This window comes from Prionailurus bengalensis, chromosome D4, assembly GCF_016509475.1.
Source record: "Prionailurus bengalensis isolate Pbe53 chromosome D4, Fcat_Pben_1.1_paternal_pri, whole genome shotgun sequence".
In the NCBI taxonomy this organism is placed as follows: Eukaryota; Metazoa; Chordata; class Mammalia; order Carnivora; family Felidae; genus Prionailurus; species Prionailurus bengalensis.
In genome coordinates, this window is record NC_057359.1 from 87,663,142 (window position 1) to 87,681,118 (window position 17,977).

At 59.8% G+C, this 17,977-nt stretch overlaps 2 protein-coding genes across 3 annotated transcripts in view; one reads left to right on the forward strand and one right to left on the reverse strand.

Annotated features, from left to right (window-relative positions):
* Nucleotides 1-463: 463 nt before the first annotated feature.
* On the reverse strand, nucleotides 464-14,058 carry CRAT (carnitine O-acetyltransferase). 2 transcript variants are annotated; one of them, XM_043566155.1, is made up of 15 exons: nucleotides 13,768-14,049; nucleotides 12,039-12,177; nucleotides 11,082-11,345; nucleotides 8,497-8,615; nucleotides 7,238-7,291; nucleotides 6,518-6,683; nucleotides 5,976-6,150; nucleotides 5,066-5,244; nucleotides 4,449-4,549; nucleotides 3,934-4,053; nucleotides 3,617-3,739; nucleotides 3,377-3,512; nucleotides 2,919-2,981; nucleotides 2,025-2,162; nucleotides 464-1,361 (listed from the first exon to the last, which is right to left on the reverse strand). In XM_043566155.1, exons 2-15 carry the CDS (start codon nucleotides 12,063-12,065, stop codon nucleotides 1,146-1,148), a joined length of 1,881 nt encoding a protein of 626 aa, XP_043422090.1. In that variant the 5' UTR covers nucleotides 12,066-12,177; nucleotides 13,768-14,049; the 3' UTR covers nucleotides 464-1,145. The 2 variants fall into 2 exon arrangements, with proteins under 2 accessions (XP_043422090.1, XP_043422089.1); XM_043566154.1 differs by lacking the exon at nucleotides 12,039-12,177 and having other exon boundaries at nucleotides 13,768-14,058.
* Nucleotides 14,059-14,435: 377 nt separating this feature from the next.
* The window catches only part of PTPA (protein phosphatase 2 phosphatase activator), a 30,913-nt gene continuing 27,371 nt past the window's right edge, over nucleotides 14,436-17,977 (forward strand). Inside the window, exon 1 of the mRNA XM_043566156.1 lies at nucleotides 14,436-14,747. Within this exon, the coding sequence (XP_043422091.1) occupies nucleotides 14,717-14,747 (31 nt within the window). The 5' untranslated portion in view covers nucleotides 14,436-14,716. The remainder of the gene's footprint in view (nucleotides 14,748-17,977) is intronic.

The following is a 17,977-nucleotide window of genomic DNA, read 5'->3' on the forward strand; positions in this document are numbered from 1 at the left end:
GCGGGGGCACATATAGGGCTCTGATCGGCTAGCTGCATGACCTAGTCTGGTGGCCCCTGGCAGCACCTGGGGCTGGGCTGGGCTGAGCAAGGCTGCTTGGCCACACTGTTGTTGGTTCGTGGGGGTGGCGGCCTTGAGTGTGAGCTACGCACCAACACAGCAGAGGCTACGTGGCCCCACGGCCCCCGGGGAGAGTCGGTCTCACTCACAGCCCATGGGACAGGGAGGCCCAAGTCTGTGAAGATGCAGCCCTGGGTCTGGTGCCATTCCTGGCCAAGTGCCCCGAGGTTGGCGCTGGCCCGTGGCTCCCTGGCCTAAGTCCGAGGACCCTCCTCCTGGCTGCTCTGGCAGCCTTTGAACTCACCGGCTGCTTGGACCACGGTTCCCAGATGCAGGGGAAGCTGGGAGAAGGCAGAGCCAGGCGTGTGCCCCACACTGCCTGCCCCCTGGGCCGAAACACCTCTTCACCGACAAATTTCCCCTTTATTAATCACCTTGCACGTTGCTGTTACACAACCATGTACGTGGTTCAGGAATCAAACTGAATGGAAGCGAGTGAGTTGGGGCTCACGGGCCACATCGTCCAAAAGAGCACGCAGGGGAAGATTGTACTTCCATGCAGGGCGGGCTGAGGCGAGGCCTTGGGCTTCCCTTACCAGCACACCTTGCACCCTGGCCTCAGCCTTGGAGAGGCCTGGAGCCCCTGGCTCTAGACGGTCCTGTCTCTAGATCCTTGGGAGCCTGGGGATTCGGATACAGACACCAGCCCGGCAGTGCAGAGGGCAGGGGGCTGGCTAGAGCCGAGCTAGCAAGAAAAGGACTTTCCAGTCTAGTGACCTGGTGAGGGACAGGGACAGACTCTTCTGGTTCCTCTCCCTGCAGGAGGGCTCCTGGGTGGCACACCGGGCGCCCGGGTCTTAGCCTCTGGACTCAGCCCGGGACTCGGGCCCCAGCAAATGCTGGCGATGACCCACGGAAGGCACTGGCTCAGGCCTGCAGGCCCCGCTGGGGGATGCCTTCCTGGCTTAGTCACACCTGCGGGGCCTGGGGGTGGGGGGCGGTCGGGGGCAGAGGAGCGGCACTCTGGTGGGCTGCCCACCCCCGGTGGCTTGGCTGTGACGCCGGCAGGCCTGAGCACAGGGGGCTCACAGCTTGGCCCGGGGGTGGTGCTGGAGCAGAGCGCGCATGTCCAGGAGAGCCTTCTCCAGGTAGTGCGCCAGACGGGCCGCGTTGGTCTCGGCACAGCTGTTATAGGCCGACACGGAGAAGTTGATGTGAGTCTCCATGGGGTTATAGCAAACGCCATAGCCATCCGGGACCACGGGCCCAAAGAACATGACGCAGTCTGTCTTGGCAGGGACCTGGGGACAGCACAGGACTAAGCACGGGACTTCTGTCCTACCCCACCAGCCTGCCTTTCCGCAGCTCTGCTTCCACTGCGCTCTGCCCGAGGTGTCCTTTCCCCCCTTCTCCAGCGGGCGGGTTACTTCGTCTGCTCCTTGGGGTGCACTTCTGGCGTCAACCCTCTCTGGAGTCTTCCTTGCCACTCCTGAGGGCGCCGCGCCCTCCTGGAGGCTCCCCCGACCCTCGGCACTTTGCAGGGGGCCATCGCCGCCTCCGTCCCCGTGCTTCCGGCCTACGCTGTCCCCTCCTCCCAAGGGACAGGGATGGTGGTCTGTCCCTGCTGTTTCCCAGTGCCCGGCATAGGATGGCCTGACTCAGATGTTCCTTCGTGTCTGACCGGTGAACGAACCACGTCGATTCTCCCGTGAGGGGGGCCCTGACCCCTTCTCAGCCTGCCTGAGTCATGGCGAGGCCCCCTGGGCCCTGCTCTTCACCGGAACTCAGCCGTTTCAGCACTGACCCGGGGTGGCCCGAATAGGTCACACCACCACCAAGTCTGGCCATGTTCTGGACCTGGGCTCTATTCGGTGCAGCCTTCGTCCAGCTCTAGCGGGGGCTGTTCTGTCCCACCCCAGGGCACCTAGGGCAGTGGCAGGGGCCCGGAGGGCAGGAAAACCCACCTGGCTGGTGGAGAGGTTGAAATGCATAGCGATGGCATAGGAGGTGTCCATGAAGATGTCGGGCATGCTCACCAGGTCCTCAATGGCCTGCAGCTTCAGGCCCAGCAGGTGCCGGTCAAAGGCCTCCCCGCGGATAGCCTGTGAGAGGGGACCGTCAGGGGCAGGGGCTGCAGGCCCAGAGGGTGCGCCCCTATCCCTCCTGAAAAGCCTATGGCAGCAACGTCCCTTCCACACAGCGGTCCCTCGGACTCATGAGACCAGAGGGTCCAGGCAGGAGAGCCCTCGCTTCACAGATGGAGAAACTGAGGCTCAGGGACCTGCCCAGGGAGGGGACAGGGCAGGATTTAAGGACACAGGCCTGCAGCTGGGTGGCCTGGCCCCATCCCGGCCACGGGGTCTTGGCAGGTCACTTACATCTTGGAGTCTCGGGGTCTTCATCTGTAACATGGGGATGGGTACTGAATGTCCCTCCCGGGGTGGCAGTGGGAGCAAAATGGACAGCTGCATGTAACATGGGCAGAGCCTGGCACACACAGGTGCTCAGAGCCAGATGGGAACCTAGACCTCCCGCCCTTGACTGCAGCCCAAGCTGTCAGAGGGCGGGGACCCCGCTGTTGGCCAGACCACGCAAGCCCTCAGCATCCGGGGCCCCGGGGCCATCGAGGGGAGAACACGATGTGAGCGCCAGAGGCTAACCTGGGACCAAAACAAAGTCACTGAGCTCAGTCTTGGTTTCCCCAACTTTAAAATGGGGATATTCAGCCTTACTCCAGGTGCCCCGGGTGCCCCCTGGTTTGGAGAGGAGTGGTTCATGCGAAGGGTGAGCGGCTGCAGGGATGGACAGCTGGGAAACGCCAAGGGTCAAGCAAATGGGGACAGCAGGGGTTCGCTCACCTGGTCCGTGTAGGCTCGGTGGGCTTGCACGGCCTTCCGCAGCAGGTCCACCTTCTGGTGCTCCTAAGAGGGGTGAGGGAGTTGAAGTGTATGTTCCCTCCCCGTTCCTGCCACCTACCGCAGTGGCCCGCTCCACCCGGCACTAGATCCGAGGTCCTCGAGAGCAGTCCTCCCCTGTTGGCCCTCAACCAAGGCCTGACACGCAGGCAGACGCGCCCTGCTGATGAGCGAATGAACCAATAGTTCCCTTTGGCCCTTGGCTGCCAGGAAGCTCAGGGCCAAATTCACGACTCCACCTTCTGTTAGATTCCCAGTGCCCACCCCAGGGGCCGGGGAGGCGGGGGGCGGGGGGGGGGGGGTGGAATACAGTAGGTGCTCAATCAGTGTGTAGTGACAGAACGTACAGGAAGGGAGATGGCTCAAGGCCGGCTTGCCCGCCCTCGCCCCGGACCTCTCACCGACACGTTGGAGTCATCCATGGCCTTGACGAAGGTCAGTGAGTCCACGGAGGCCGAGCGGATGGTGTCGGTGCGGCCCAGGTGGAACATGCGCAGGGAGGCGCTTTCGTACGTGGCACACGCCTGCTTGTAGATCCTGGGTGCGGGAGGGGGCTGAGCACCCCCCCCCCGGCAGGCTGTCCCCCCTCCACCCCCAGGTCTCCTCCCTCCTCCCCCGGCAGGCCCCGGGGCGCGGCGCACCTGTAGTAGGCCAGCTGTAGTGCCATCTGGATGAAGGCGTCCGGGCTCAGCTTCTCCGACTTGGGGAAGTCTTTCCCAAAATGGTGGAACACCATCACCATGATGTCCAGGTCCTGGATCATGCTGGGGGGTGGGAGAGAGGTGGGTGAGGAGCAGGCGCCTGGCAGCCCCTGCCAACCCAGGGGAGGCCCCGGGGAAGGCCCGAGAGCGGTCTCAGAACCAGCCAGGTGCCACGATCGACCGGGAACAGGAGCCTGCCGGGCTCGAGGAGCACAGTCCCCTAACCTGACTTAACCCACCCGGTATGCCGCGCTTACATGCTGAGATTCTGCTTGGCCTTTTCAATGTCGCTCTTGATCTCAGGGGTGATGTTGAACCTCAGCTTCTTGGGCATGGGCAGGGGCACCATGGGGGACCGCACAAGCTCGGGTTTCTTCCTGCGTGGGACACGGGGGCCTCAGGCTCATGCTGGGGCCTCGGGAGCCTGAGTCCACCCCTGGGACTGAGGTGGGGGGCATGGGTTCCTGAGGCCGGAGGGAGCCAGCCTGGGGAGACTGTGCGTTTGCTCTTTAGAAAACTGCCTTCGCTCCAGCTTCGAAGTGGCCACACGGAGGAGGCCCGGAGAGGGGAAGGGACTTGTCCAAGGTCAAGTAGCTAGGAAGCGCCAGAGCCAGAACTCAAACCGGGTCTGACGACGCTACACCCATGCCTTCTTCTGGCTTCCTTTGAAAACACAGATTTGCAGGCACAAGGGAGAATGGCATTTCTCCGTGACTGTCACCTGTCACCAGGAGCTCTGGAGCCGGGTGGAGGGTGGGACAGGCACACTCACGTGAACTCAATGACATGGTCCACGAGGGCAATGATGGGGGGTCCCTCCGCTGCTGCATGCTCGTAAACAAGCCCACAGGAGCCATCTTCGGCCACGATGAACTGTGGAAGGGAGAGGGACCCGTCAGCCCCGGGTCCCTGGAGCCACTCTCTGCTGGTTGGGTCCCGTGGGAAGGGCCTCTCTGAAGCCATCTCAGGGGTTATGCTGACTTTATTATTGTTTTTAATAACAGCTAACACTCACCAGGGGCCTTGGGCCCATTTCAGGCCACGGCACGTCCCATACTTGTATACCGCGTCGAGTCCCTATAATGACTCCTCCCCGGGAGTCATTCCACAGGCGCAAAGAGGGAAAGTCACGGCCAAGACCGCGCCGCTCTGCCTGGCCCCACATCCCAGCTCTCTCGGTTGTGCTGACGAGGTGACAGCGGTTTCTGGGCCGGGCCCAGTAATGACAGGCTGACTGCCTGGTAATTACAGCCGCGTCCACCTGCTGGCCTCCCACCTGCTTTACTCGCTGGGAGGCCAGGGACGCCCGGGCGAGGGGCAGGAAGTCCTGCGTGGGCCAGGTTTGGGTGTGCGTCCTGGGTGGGAGTCGGGGCTCCGCCAAGTCCCCACCTGCAGCGTCTTGTCGAACCAACGATTGCCGCTGTTCAGTTTGCCACCACCCCCGTGCAGCATCTGGCCGGCCACGTGACGGCGGTACACATCCTCCGAGACGCGGGGCACGGGTGCGTCCAGGCACATGGTGAAGATGCTCTTCTGGATGGAGCGGACCGACTCCCGGTTCACCTTGTCTGGGGTGGCGTGTGGGAGGGGCGCGAGATGGGGGTGGGGGGTGGGGGGGGGCATGTCAGGCCCGGGGAAGCCTCGGAGGCTTCCAGAGCATGCACGGGCACTGGGTGAGGGCTGCAGAGGCAGCTTTGCACTCAACAGGGCCTCGTGACAGGGTTGGTGGCAGAGCGGTGAACACAGCTGCCTTCCGACAGGGCCCTGTAGCCCCCTAGAGCTCCACGAGCCGGGGCCCGATACTGGACCCACGTTAGAAACGAGGCAACGGGGGCGCCTGCCTGCCTCAGTCAGAAAAGCATGTGACTCTTGGTCTAGGGGTTGTGATCCCGAGCCTCACGTTGGGTGTAGAGATTACTAAAAGATCAACTTAAAAAAAAAACAAAAAACCAGGAAACCGAAGCCCCAGGTCACACGGAGAGCCAGCGTGATAGTCAGGGATCCAACACGGGGGTTCGACTCCAGGGATGACGCCCCTGACCAACAAAGGTTTTGGAAAGAATGTGGAGGCAGAGGTGGGGTCTGCAGCCAGAGGGCTTGACTCTTACCGTAACTTGCTACTTAATACAGGGAATCTAAACCCAGCCAAGCCTCAGTCCCCTCATCTGTGAAATGGGCCAACAGCACCCGCTCCGCGTTGAGAGGATTCAGCGAGAAACGTGGCCGCTCAGGGCCTGGTGTGGGCAGAGGCCAAGACGTGGGCCTCTCCTCCTTCTTCCACCCCCCCCGCCACGGGCACCTTTGATGAGGGTGCTGTAGGCCTTGGCCCAGGAGTTGCGGTGGTTGGAGGTGAGGATGCCCACGGGCTCTTTGTTGGTTTGCAGCGAGGAGTTCCAGATCTTCTCCAGCTGCACGAAGATCTGATCTGACGTCAGGGGTGTCCCATCGCTGTGGTACACGTCCAGCTCAAAAAACTATCCGGGCACGGCAAGTGGGGAGAAGGGAGGTGGGTGAGGGTCTCAGACAGGCAGCAGTCACCTCCCACCCCAGCCTCCTCCTGGCCCCGGCAGCCCAGAAGTCACAGCCAGTGCCGGTCGGGGCCCTGCCGAGGGATGAGTCAGGCTACAGGGGCGAGAGGGGGGGAGGTCCTCGCATTGCTCTCCCCAGGCTGGGCAGGCCCATGGCCCCTCCTGGGTGCCCTCCGGCTGGGGCCTAGCCAGGCACCCAGTAGAGATGCCCGGGGCACGCCTGATCCTAGGGACACAGGGGCATGCGTGTTGGGGAAGCTGACTTTTGGCCCCGCGCCCTCCTCCCCTGGGGAAGTGGGGGGAGCCCACCCACTTGGTAGTTGTGCACCACGGTGATGTGCATGGGCGGCTTCTTGGTCTTGCTGAAGCTGATGACCGAGTCCTGCTTGGGGCCCGGCACGCGGCAGGAGGACAGGATCTGATAGTACTGGTTCATGCACAGCGGCTTACCCCCCAGGTACTCCACGGGCAGGGTCTCGCTGCGGGGGCAGAGGGACAGTGAGGGGGCCACCAGGCAACCGAGCAGGGCGGAGGACAAGACCACCAGGGAGCTGCCGCTGGGCACCGCTGGGAGCCGGGCCGGGCTGAGAAGGGGCTCAGGCGAGTGGCGTCCCTACCCCGACTCAGTGTGAGCGGGAGGTGCGTCGGGGCTGCTCAGGGGGCCTGTATCCCACCCTGGGCGGGCGGGCCCTGCTTGAGTCGCCCCGGAAACTCGCTCCCCTCAGCGCTTCAGTTAAGCCACAGAAGAGAGGAGGCGGTGAGTCAGCCTCCGGGGTCCTCTTTGGCTGGGACAGTGTCACCAGGAGGCGGTCCCAGCAGCTGGGGCAGAGGACCTAAGTGTCCCAATCCCCATACTGTCTCTCCAACCCCAACGGAGGCTGGGCCAACAGGAAGTGAAAGCGACCGAGATCTGGACCTGTCCAACACCCGGCTGCGACACTGGAGACGCTGGACGCGCTGGGCCCAGGCTGGAGTGGCTGCGGGGATTGGGGGGGGGGGGGGGGCGGGGGGCGGGGCGGGGGAGGCTGCCCACCTGTCAATCATGGCTTTGAAATCCAACACGCCCTCGATGAATTTGGCAGCAAACCTGGGGGGACCAATGAGAGATCAGAACCTGTTGGGACACCCCAAGGGAGGTCCCAGGTCAAGGACACCAGTGGGGTGAAGGGAAGGACTAGCCAAGGGAGGAGACAGATTGCTTCACTCTGAACTCACTGCTGGCAGAAAGCCTGAAGGAGTTCAAGTGTAGGGCCTGTGTTTGAGTCCTGGCTTGCCCTTCTGAGCCAGCTTTCTCTTATCTCTAGAGGGAGGGTTCCAAGAGGGCCCAGGGAGATGCTTTTGGCCAGGGACACCCACATGCTGGAAGGATGTAGGTGTAATGAATGGGAACGCGAATACGGCCGGTTTATTCGTTGGTACTGGCTGATTTCACCCACAAAGGGCCCGAGGCCCTGAACCACAGCCTGGAGACTGGAAGGAGGTCACCCCTTCTCTGAAGCGTCAGCTAGAGAGGGACCCGGGACCCTGGGGGATGGGGAGTATAAACGGGAGGGCAGCGGCTCAGGGTGTCCTCTCTGATAGGTACCTTAGTGTTTGGGGGCCGCTGTGTCTTCCGGGCCATCTCCCTCAAACAGGCCTTCCTGCTTGGATCGTCCGGACCACACCAGTCAGGCCTGACACCTGGTCTGCCCCTGGCTCCCAACATGGGGACCACTGGCTAGAGCCTGAGCCTGAATTCTTGGATGCCCCGGCCCCTTTAAGAGAAGCAGGTGGTGGCCCTGGGTGTCTGGTCCTTGGGCAGGAGATCCCTGTCACTGGTATTTTTATCCCCGGTAGTACTGAAACAGAGGCCAGGGCAAGTGACACGGCCGAATGTGGAAAAGAGGATGGTGTACAAAGGTCACTCCTGGGACCAGCTGGAGAGAGAGGAGGGGCTGAAGTGTCAGAATGAGGTGAGGGGTAGCCTCAGGTTCACAGAGAGGGAGGGGATACGGTCCACAATGTGATTAACAGTTATGAAACTTTAGAGCCAGGAAGACCCCGCGTCAGCCAATCCTGAAAGGTGACCTCGGGCAAGTCCTTTCATTGCTCTGAGCCTTAGTTTCCCGATGTGTGACATAGGGATGATGCTCCCTACTTCGTAAGGCTGTGTGGGGCGGCGGGGGGTGGGGAGGAGGTGGCCGATGAACGATAATGAACAGGACTGGGGCCCCTGCAATCTCCCCCGGGGGATTGGACATCAGGGCCTTGGACATGCCCAGAGCCCTGTCCCAGCCGTGGCCACTCACTCACCGGAGCTGTCCCTGCAGGTCCACAAAGTCCTGCTTGGGCAGTGCCACACCAGGGCTGGAGTAGATGACCAGGGGCTGGCGGTACTGGAGGTAGGCTGTTTTGAGCCACCACTCGGACAGCTGGAGAAAGGACCACAGCCTGTGAGGAGCGGGTGGGGACGTGGCTGGGTCCCCTCTGCCCCCTCTATACTGCACGGATTCTCAAAGGGAATGCTCAGAGCCTCTGAGCCTCCCGCCCCCTTAAAAACCAACCTGTGGCACCTCATCATTTCCTCTTAGCCTGAGGCAATCAGCATTAGCAAGACAAATTAGACAACACTGCGGAGCAAAGGAGCCAATGATTCTAGAAAGAAAAAGACTGAAGGACGGCCAGGAAATGGGGGAGGGGGGAGGGGAAGAGGCAGAAATGTGAATCACTTTCCTTCATCTTACACACTTTTGGGCAATGATTTCACTATTTTTAGAAAGAAAAATATATGAATGACAGAAAAGGAAAAATATATATAAAGTCGAAGTCTGATGAATGTATTTTTGACTGTTCCAGGTAGACATTCTCTGGGGAGGCAGGAGCCCAGGGTTCAGTGCAGTTCTTGGGACCCCGGTCCTCCCTGGCCACGGTTTTGGTGGTGTCAGACTGGGGAGCAGACACTCCCTTGGATCTCAAGGTCAGGGCCATCTAGGGAAAGCTCCCTGCGAGGATAAGTCACTGCCCTAGTGACAAGATGGGGGTGCCACATCCTGTGTCTCCATCTGGTGGTCTGTCCTCTGCCCAAGGGGCTATTTCCACCGGGTGAGCAGTCTCTCTGGGGACCAGCCATGGCCAGGCTGTTAAAGACCCCTGTCTCGGGGCTGTGCAGACTCCCAAGTAACTATCACCCTTGAGCCTTACGTGCTGACTGTAATATCCCCCTCACTCTGCCCCCGCAAGCACCTCTCTGGCAGGTCTCTCAATCCCAGGGACCCCAGACCCCCACTGTGTTTCCTATCCCACCTCAAACAGCCGTGGGACGTGCCTCTTCACCACACAGGCTCCCCTTGGGGCACAGCTAGCCTGTGGCGCTAGGCCACCAGCCTTGGGCTCTTGGCAAGGCAAGAGGGACGATGACAGGCCCAGGGTGCACAGTGGGCCAGCAAGCAACTGCTGTCTGCTGACTTGTGGCCCGAGGACAAGGCTCCTGGTCAGCCAGACCCTCTCCTGTGTAGCTCGGGGCCTCGCAGGGAGCTGCTGTGGGTTTTCAATCTACCTCTCTGGGCCTCAGCTTCCTCACCTGTGGATCAGGGAGGGGCAGACAGGAATTCCCTCCCCTTGGTGACAGCCGGGCTGCCCTTCAGCCAGGGGCCCCCACTCCATCAGGGATCTCAGGGCCTCTGACCAGAGTTTGGGAAATACAGGGAAACCCTGCAGATGTGGGCACTCCCCCTGTTGAGAATCTGCTGGGCCTTGTGAGCAGAGAAGGAGGTAGCCCCACCCTTTTAGCTAGAAGTTTCTGTTGGAAAAAGAAATTCCTGGCTAAAAATGGAGGGAGACTGCCAGGCCACAGACTCCTTAAGTGCCTGCCGAGGCTCAGTACATGACGCCCACCCGTTGAGGACTCCCCGCTCCCATGTACCCCACTCAGAAGAGCATCTCCCACTTTACAGGGCCAGAAGCTGGCTGTGGTTCTCTCCCAGAGAACCTGCTCCCCGCTCGGCCATCCCCTTCTTGGTCAGTCTCCCCCATCCTCCCCCAACTGCCCCTCCCCAAATGCCCCTGCCGTTGCTTTAAGTCAGGACTGCTCAGTAGGTGCCATTAGTGCTGCCTCTAGAACGCATCCTGACCCTGACCGTGGGAGATGCCTGCGCCAGCCTCCTCGCATGCCTCCCGCCCCCATTCCTGCTTCCCTCCCAGCAGTCAGGGTGGTCCTTTCCAACTACGTTCAGGTGTAAGAAGCCCACAGGAGAGTGCATGGGGCGTCAGTGTGGACCTGTGTGATAGGCAATTCGATCTGTCACTGAACAACACAAATGCCCTGCTTTAGGCCATCCTGTGGCCGGCCCCCCTCCCACTGAACTCCAGCCCACCTTCCTTGCTCTGATGCCCCCCGCCCCAGCCCCAAGCCGCTGCACTAAATTCCAGCCTCTGTCCCTGGACACGCTAGGCCGTTGCCACCTTTCCCTGTGTTGTTCCCTGTCTCAGATCCAACACCGCCTCCTCCCTGCCCTCCCGGCCCACTCGGCCTCAAACCACTGCCATATTCCCCTCTCCTCTTCTCCTGGCAAGTTTCACTGCTGGAAAGAACCTCGTCCCCTCACTTGTGTCCTGTTTCCTCACCTCGATCCCCACCCTACGTTAATGTCAGCCCCAAGGGACCACGGACTGTGTTCCTGCTCACTCAGGGCCCTGCCTAGTGCCAGGCACAGAGCAAGCACTGAAGAAACTGCAGGGCGCACACGAATGCCCCCGAGTCGCAGGTATTGGAAAATTCGGTGCGAGGCCAGCGACAAACGGGCCGCAGCGAGGGTGCTCTCATAAGCCTCCGAGAGGGCCCTGTGCCCCCCGCCCCCCTTCCTCCCCGGGCCCCTGTGGGAACGAGGAAGTCCACTCACCCAGTTCTCCATCTTCCTGGCCCTGCGCTCCAGCCCTTTCTGCAGACGCTCCCCGACGCCCCCCGCGGTCTGAAACTCTTCCACCAGCTGCTTGGTCTGGGTCCACTCCTCCTCGCTCACGATGGGCTGCAGCGCCTTGAGGTAACGGTCCAGGGACTGCTGGAGCGCAGGCACGGGCAGCCGGGGCAGCGAATCCTGGTGTGCCTTGAAGCGGCTGGAAACCTTCACCAAGGAGGAGGGCTTGAGCAAGCCCAGGGGCTTTACCTGCAGGCAGCAGAACATCTTGCTCATTCTCTCGCTGGCTCTGGAAGGCCCTGTCAATCCCAAAAGCTGCAGTACTGGGCACTTATGTGCCACTCCGTGGGGTCAGAGCTGGCCTCTTGGATGGTGCCCGCCTGGCTCCCAGCCCTCAAACTGTATACAGTGAGTGTCTCCGCCTCCCTGGGGCCTGGAGACGCAGGGAGGGCTAGGGGACAGGGGGGTGTGGCCACTGGTCCAAGTCGGGATGGATGGCACCTGCTGGGGCGGCAGAGCTGAGGGCGGCCTCTCACCTGTCTGGAGGCACAAGACTCCGCCTTTCTCCCCCTGGGACCAGGAGCCAGCCAGCCAGCCAGCAGTGAGGCAACTGCTCCCGCCCCCGGGGGTCCCCGCCTCCTTTTCTCCCACCCTCGCCACGTTGAGAAACGAGAGGGAAAAAGAGAAAGTCAGAAAGAGCCAGGGGAGGACAGCCCCGTGGGGTGAGGGCGAAGGCTTGGTTTTTACCTGTCTGGGGGTGGGGATAGAGGGACATTGGGGCAGCTGTGTGGCAAGCGAGAGCTGAACGGCCTGGCGGGGGTGCGGGGGTGTGGTGAGAGGTGGCAGAGAAAGTCTGGGAGGCTCTGGAGGCAGGCAGACAGAGAGGAGATCCGAGGAGCTGGAAGCAGTGGGCAGGCAAGTGGCAGAGGATCCGTTCCATACCTTCTCCTTCTGCTGCCCGTCCTCCATGGCAGGACTGAGGTTCTGAGCCCTGTCTGTCTGCCTCGGGCTGGACCTCTAAGCCTAACTGTGCTACCAAGTGGGTGAGCAGAACCTAGCAAGAGACAGCCACTTGCCCGGGCTGGAAAGAAAAGACAACAGCCGAGATTCAGGGGGGTGGTAGGGATGGCAATGGCAATGGCTGTGGTGGCCACGGCAACACCTCGGGTTGTGGCTGTGGCAGGCACCCTCTCTAGCTTCCAGGAGTGGAGGATTAGGGAGCAGGTGAGGGGGCTGGTAGTAGGCACCGGCACAGGAGGAAACCTGGAACACGTTCTCCTTTCTTCTTTGGGTGGGCCCGGGGCCAGGGAGGCAGGCCAGGAGGGATTAAAAAATCCACCTGTTGGAATCTGTATAGGTCTGTTTAATGAGCAAAAACCTGGCTGGAGGCAGAAACCGTCCGGCCACCGAGGTTATGCCACAACCCTGAAATTAGACCTGAAAATTGGGGTTAGCGCAAGGGAGCGGATGCCGAAAAGGGGCCGTAAGTGGACAGTGGCTGCTAAAACCCCATCCCGTTTCCCTCCAGGACTCTTGGAGCCCTTCTGGGCCTCCCTTCCACCAAAGCCTGGTTCTCTTGAGCTGTGGCTCATTCGGCTGGCAGCCAAGAGTGAAGGAGTTAGGGCACTAAAAAGAATACACCGAAGGAGAATGCTAGTTTTGGGATTCTGCTAGATTGGAGTCACCGGAGCCAGGGGATTCTGGCCAAGTCGCTCTTTGCCTCAGTTTCCCCAGCAGTAAAGCGATCAGGCCACCGAGAAGGTCCTAGAAGCTGTCTGTAGGAGGGGGGCACTATTTAGGTGTTGGTGACAACGGTGAAGTGGAGCCTTCGGGTCCTGGGAGACCTGGAAGAGCCTCTGGGCCAGCGGATGGGTACCCTCAGCTCTCTGGGCCAAGTAGTATCTGAACATCCTTCTTGGGACGGACAGAAGGAGATACAAGCAGGGATATGCTTGGAGTGGGCAGCAAAGGAACTCAAATCATAGGAGCAGCACTGCCTGCTCCAGGCTGCCCTGCGGAGAGCACTGTGGCGTAGACACAGAAAACTGGGGGAGGGACTGGCGGAGAAGAAGGGCAGGGGGCTGCTGCCTGAAGCCTCCGGCCAGTTCAGAGGACTTTGAGAGCAGCCCAGCTTGAGGCCTCCACATGAATTTCTCCGGCCACACACAATTCCCCAGGGGCCGTTTGATGAGCCCCAGGAGACCTGAGCAACTGGGTGAGGTTGGAGAAGTGGCTCTGGACCGGGCATAGATGGCTCAGGCTGAGCGAGTGACAGGTGTGTGAGTCAGAGAATAACCGTCTGAGAGACACTCCTGGCCTCCCAGCAAGTTGGTTCTGGGTCTAAGGGTGGAGGCGCAGCCTGAACCCTGGGTCCGCACTATCTTTTCCGGGTGGCAGGAATTTAGCACCACACGATGTGGGTTCGATCCGGTCTCTGACCTTGAGCCTCAGTCTCCTTTTCCAAGCGGGGTTAGGCCCCCTGCCGATCCCACCCCAGCAGCTGTTGGCTAGGCAGGACAGTGGGTGGCCTCCTGCCCCCCCCCCCCCCCCCCCCCGTTGCCTCGACGGCTTGTCACTCCATTCCGGCGCAGCCGCGTGTCTGGCTCCACTCCCGACCCACCCGCCACGTCCAGGGCCCGCCAGGCCGGTTTCCCGGCCAGTTCGAACTCACCACGGTCCTGGCCGCGAAAGCCAACATCTCTGCGGCCCTCCCACGGACACAGAGTCCACTAGGTTCCTCGCGCTGGGCAAAGTCCGCGCCGCCGCCGGATCCTTGCTAGAGCCTCTGGACCAAGGATCCTTGCTAGAGCCTCTGGACCAAGGTCGTCAAGTCACCGCGGCCAGCCGGTAGAGATGGCCCGGCGCCCACCCACCGGGCCTGGCGGGCCGCGGGCTGTTGGCCCCGAGGAGGAGCACTCTTGGGGTGCGCCCGGGCCGCTAGGCGCGAGCGCGGGGCGGGGCCATGGCGCGGGGCGGGGCTGGACAGGGGGCGGGGCCGAGGGCGCAGTTAGCGGTCCCGAGACCCCCCGAGGCGGTGGAACCCAGGAAGAGGGGCAAACCGCAGTCCTCAGCGCCCCTCTCCATCTCCCACCTCCAAAAGTTGTCTCAGCTGTTGGACGCAGTAGTGTGCAGCCCTCTCAGTCCGCTTGGTGTCCTTGAGCGCTACTCTTAGAGCGAAAGGAAAACACAGCCATGTCAACAAGGGACTGTCCGCCAATATGCTTCGGGATAGGGTCAAAGATGACAGGTGGGGAGCGCCCCGCACAAGCATGGCTGCCGCGCTCCCATCACCGGGCGGACAGTGGGCTGGTAGCGAGGCGAGCGGGCCGCTGCCGCGCATGCTCCCAGTTGCCCCGCACCAACATGGCCGCCGCCTCCCCGTGAGCGCCGTAGCCGCGAGCCGGCCGTTGCTGGGCATGCTCCCTGAGTGCCCCGCACCAGCATGGCGGTCGTCTTCACCGGGGTGACTTTAATTCTCGGTTTTCGGTTATAGCCGGCCGGTGCTCAGTTCTCTTCAGAAAGCTCTGAGCGCCTGGTGGAGCCGGGGAAAGGAAGGGAGTGCAGGCGTGAAAGGGAAGAGGGGACTGCAGGTATCCGGGCCGGCTCCTGGCGGGAGGAAGATGGCTGAGGGCGAGCGGCAACCGCCGCCAGGTAGGACCGGCCGGGCTCGGCCTGGGTGTGGGGGGTGCGGGGGCGGCGCCCGGCGCGGGGGCGGGGAAAGGGTGTGGTGTGGGGGGCTCGGCGGGAGAAGGGGTCGGGAGGTGGGGGAACTCGAGCGGCAGAAGCGGCTGGGCCCCGAGGAGGAGCCGGTGGAGGCGCCCCAAGAGAGAAATGTTGGGACCTGCGGGGTGGCCAAGAACCCGGGACTGCGAAGGGGTGGTGGGTGGGGCGCGACACCGGGACTTGGGGGGCCCCGGCTGCCAGAGGGCCGGGAGGGCAGCGCCGTGGCCAGAAGGGGAGGCCTTTTCCGTATCTGGGCTGCGCGTGAAGTCAGCTCTTGAGCTGGTGGGGAACTGCCTGGGATGGGGGCGAAAGTGATTCTGGTGGCTGCCTTCTTTATTAGCCCCTGCCCAGCGGGCGACGGGTGGTGCTCAGTGGGCCTGCGCCCGCCCGCCCGCCCGCCCCGGCTTTCCAGACTCCTCCGCACCCTTCCCACCCCTCATCCTCCTACCCCCCTCTCCCTCTTGGAAATCGGGCTGTGGAGTTTTCTTCCATTGGCTGACAATTTATTGAGAGACCTGCCCTTGGTTGTGTAAACCGCTGATTAAAAAAAGCTGGTTGTGCAAGATGAGCCTGGCCTCGCCATCTGTAACTTTTACTTGCGCTGTGGCCTCGCTTTAGTTCATCTCAAATAACGGATGCAAGTGCTAGGGAAGGAAGGGATCTTCTAGAGACCTTGTTTTCCTGGAGAAGGGGAAGTCTGTTGGCGGTTACCTGCCGCCCTCTCTCGAGCTAAGAAGGACTGACCATAGAGAAATTAAAATTCTGATGGGGCGAATAGGTTGGCCAACAGCTAATGTGTTTAAAGCACTGGATATTCCTTCTGTCTTGCACGTGGGGCTCTCTGGGAAGGTCTCACTCAGGAAGGAGAAATTCATCCTCCCCTCTGCCCCCAACAGATTAACGAAGAGCTGGCTGTGGTCTGTTAGGGCATTTGAAACCATTTGCTTCATTCAGTAGAAAACTTCCGTGTCTGTGCCTGTAGAAGTTCTGGTAATGACTGTGAGAGCTTATAAGCCAACCAGAATTCTAGGGAGATGAGTGCATCTCCAAAGTTGGGTGGCTGGAGAGACGACCCGGGCACTGAAAGAGATAAAGGGAAGGTGTCTATATGGCTGGAAAGAGCCAGGTCCCTGGAGGTGGTTCTCTTTGAAGTTTGAAACAGGACATTTTGGAACAAGTAGAAAGAACTACTTGACTTAGTGTAGTGGTGAAACCCTTGGATTTTTAAGAGTTGTACAGAGCTGGCGCTGCCTGGCAAATCACATTCTCTCTCTTTTTTTGAGAAACTGGGGCTGTTATAGCTTCTGCCCCGAGTTGCAGTGTGCGTTCCATTGATGATGTGGGCAAAACATGGCACGTGGTGGGTAGTCCGGAAATGTTGATTGCTGTTGGCCTTTTAAAAGGTGGTACAGGAGCGCCTGGGGGGCTCAGTCGGCTGGGCATCAGACTTCGGCTCAGGTCACGGTCTTGTGGTTTGTGGGTTCGAGCCGACATCTGGCTTTGCCCTGACAGCATGGAGCCCAGAGCTTGCTTCAGATACTCTTTTCTTCTTCTCTCTCTGCCCCTCCCCCGTGCGAGGGCATGGTATCTCTCTCTCTCTCTCTCTCTCTCTCTCTCTCTGAAAAATGAATAAACAGGGGCGCCTGGGTGGCTCAGTCGGTTGGGTGGCCGACTTTGGCTCAGGTCATGATCTCCTGGTCTGTGAGCTCCAGCCCCGTGTCCGGCTCTGTCCTGACTGCTCAGAGCCTGGAGCCTGCTCCCTGTTCTGTGTCTCCCTCTCTCTCTGCCCCTTCCCTGCTTGCTCTCTGTCTCTCTGTCTCCAAAATAATAAACAATAAAAAAATTCAAAAAAGGAATAAACATTAAAATAAATAAATAATAAATAAATAAATAAATAAAAGATGGTACAGATTGAACATGTAGGCTGGTTCTCTAATGATAGATGATAATACATTATCCTCTTTTGGGGGGTTTTGGGAACATCTCTAAAACTCTAGATAGTTCCACCTTATACAGTGAGCTTGTAGGGTATCCACATGTCCCATGGCACCTTTGTCAGAGATTAGATCTGAAGCTGGAGAGACTGTTAACATAGTTCTCAGTTTGAAGCTTGTTTCTTCGATTTGGGATCGTGTGTTCCGGTAGCAACACGTGTGTATATGTCTTTAGTCCTTGTTGCAATGCTTCCTGCATGGTGGCCATTCCCCTGGTACCTGCCTGGCCTTGCCTGGAGAGTTTCCCACCTGTGAAAATAACTTCAGAAGGGCTGTCCCCTTGAAAGGAGCAGTTCTCTCTCAAACTTACAAAAGGGCTGTCTGTTCCTAAAGATCATTTGCAAGTTGATTATTTGGAGTGTGGAACACATTTTCTCATAAAAACAGCGAGGTCAGGTTACCAGCTTGACCTATAAAGCTTCTCATTTAGCATCGTAAAGTAGTAATTTACCAATAGTAGAGGTCTCGGTTGGGCTTGCAGACCAGGTGGGAGGAGGAAGAGAGTATCTGATCTGTTTTTTGGGTTCTGATTTGAAGTTTGAATTAGGTAGAGGTTGGTCTTGTTCTCATCTCAGATTCTCTATCCTCCTCCTTAGGTCTCCAGGTATCCTAGTGCTTTCCCTTTCCTCAGGGCCTCTCCAGGCATGCTCCATTCTCCCAAATATCACATGTTCCAGAACCTTCTTAGAGCCCTGTCCCCTTTATACATGCAGCCAGTGTCAACTTGGTTTTAGGACACATTTATCATATGTTGTGAATGACTCTTTCTGGAGAGTTTGTGTTTTTTATTTTATTTATTTATTTAAAACAATTTTTTTAATGTTAATTTATTTTTGAGAGGGAGGGAGAGAGAGAGAGAGAGAGAGACAGACAGCACAAGTGGGGGAGGGGCAGAGAGAGGGAGACACAGAATCTGAAGCAGGTTCCAGGCTCTGAGCTGTCAGCACAGAGCTCGATGCGGGGTGTTTGGAACTCATGAAATCACGACCTGAGCCAAAGTCGGATGCTCAACCGACCGAGCCACCCAAGTGCCCCAAGAGAGTTTGTGTTTTTAAAAGAAGGCATTCACTAATACCACAGATCTTCAACAGTACATTCAGGCATGGCCCCTCTATCCAGGTCCCTTGGCTCCAGGTGTATTTTGGAATTCAGAGTTTCTCCGAT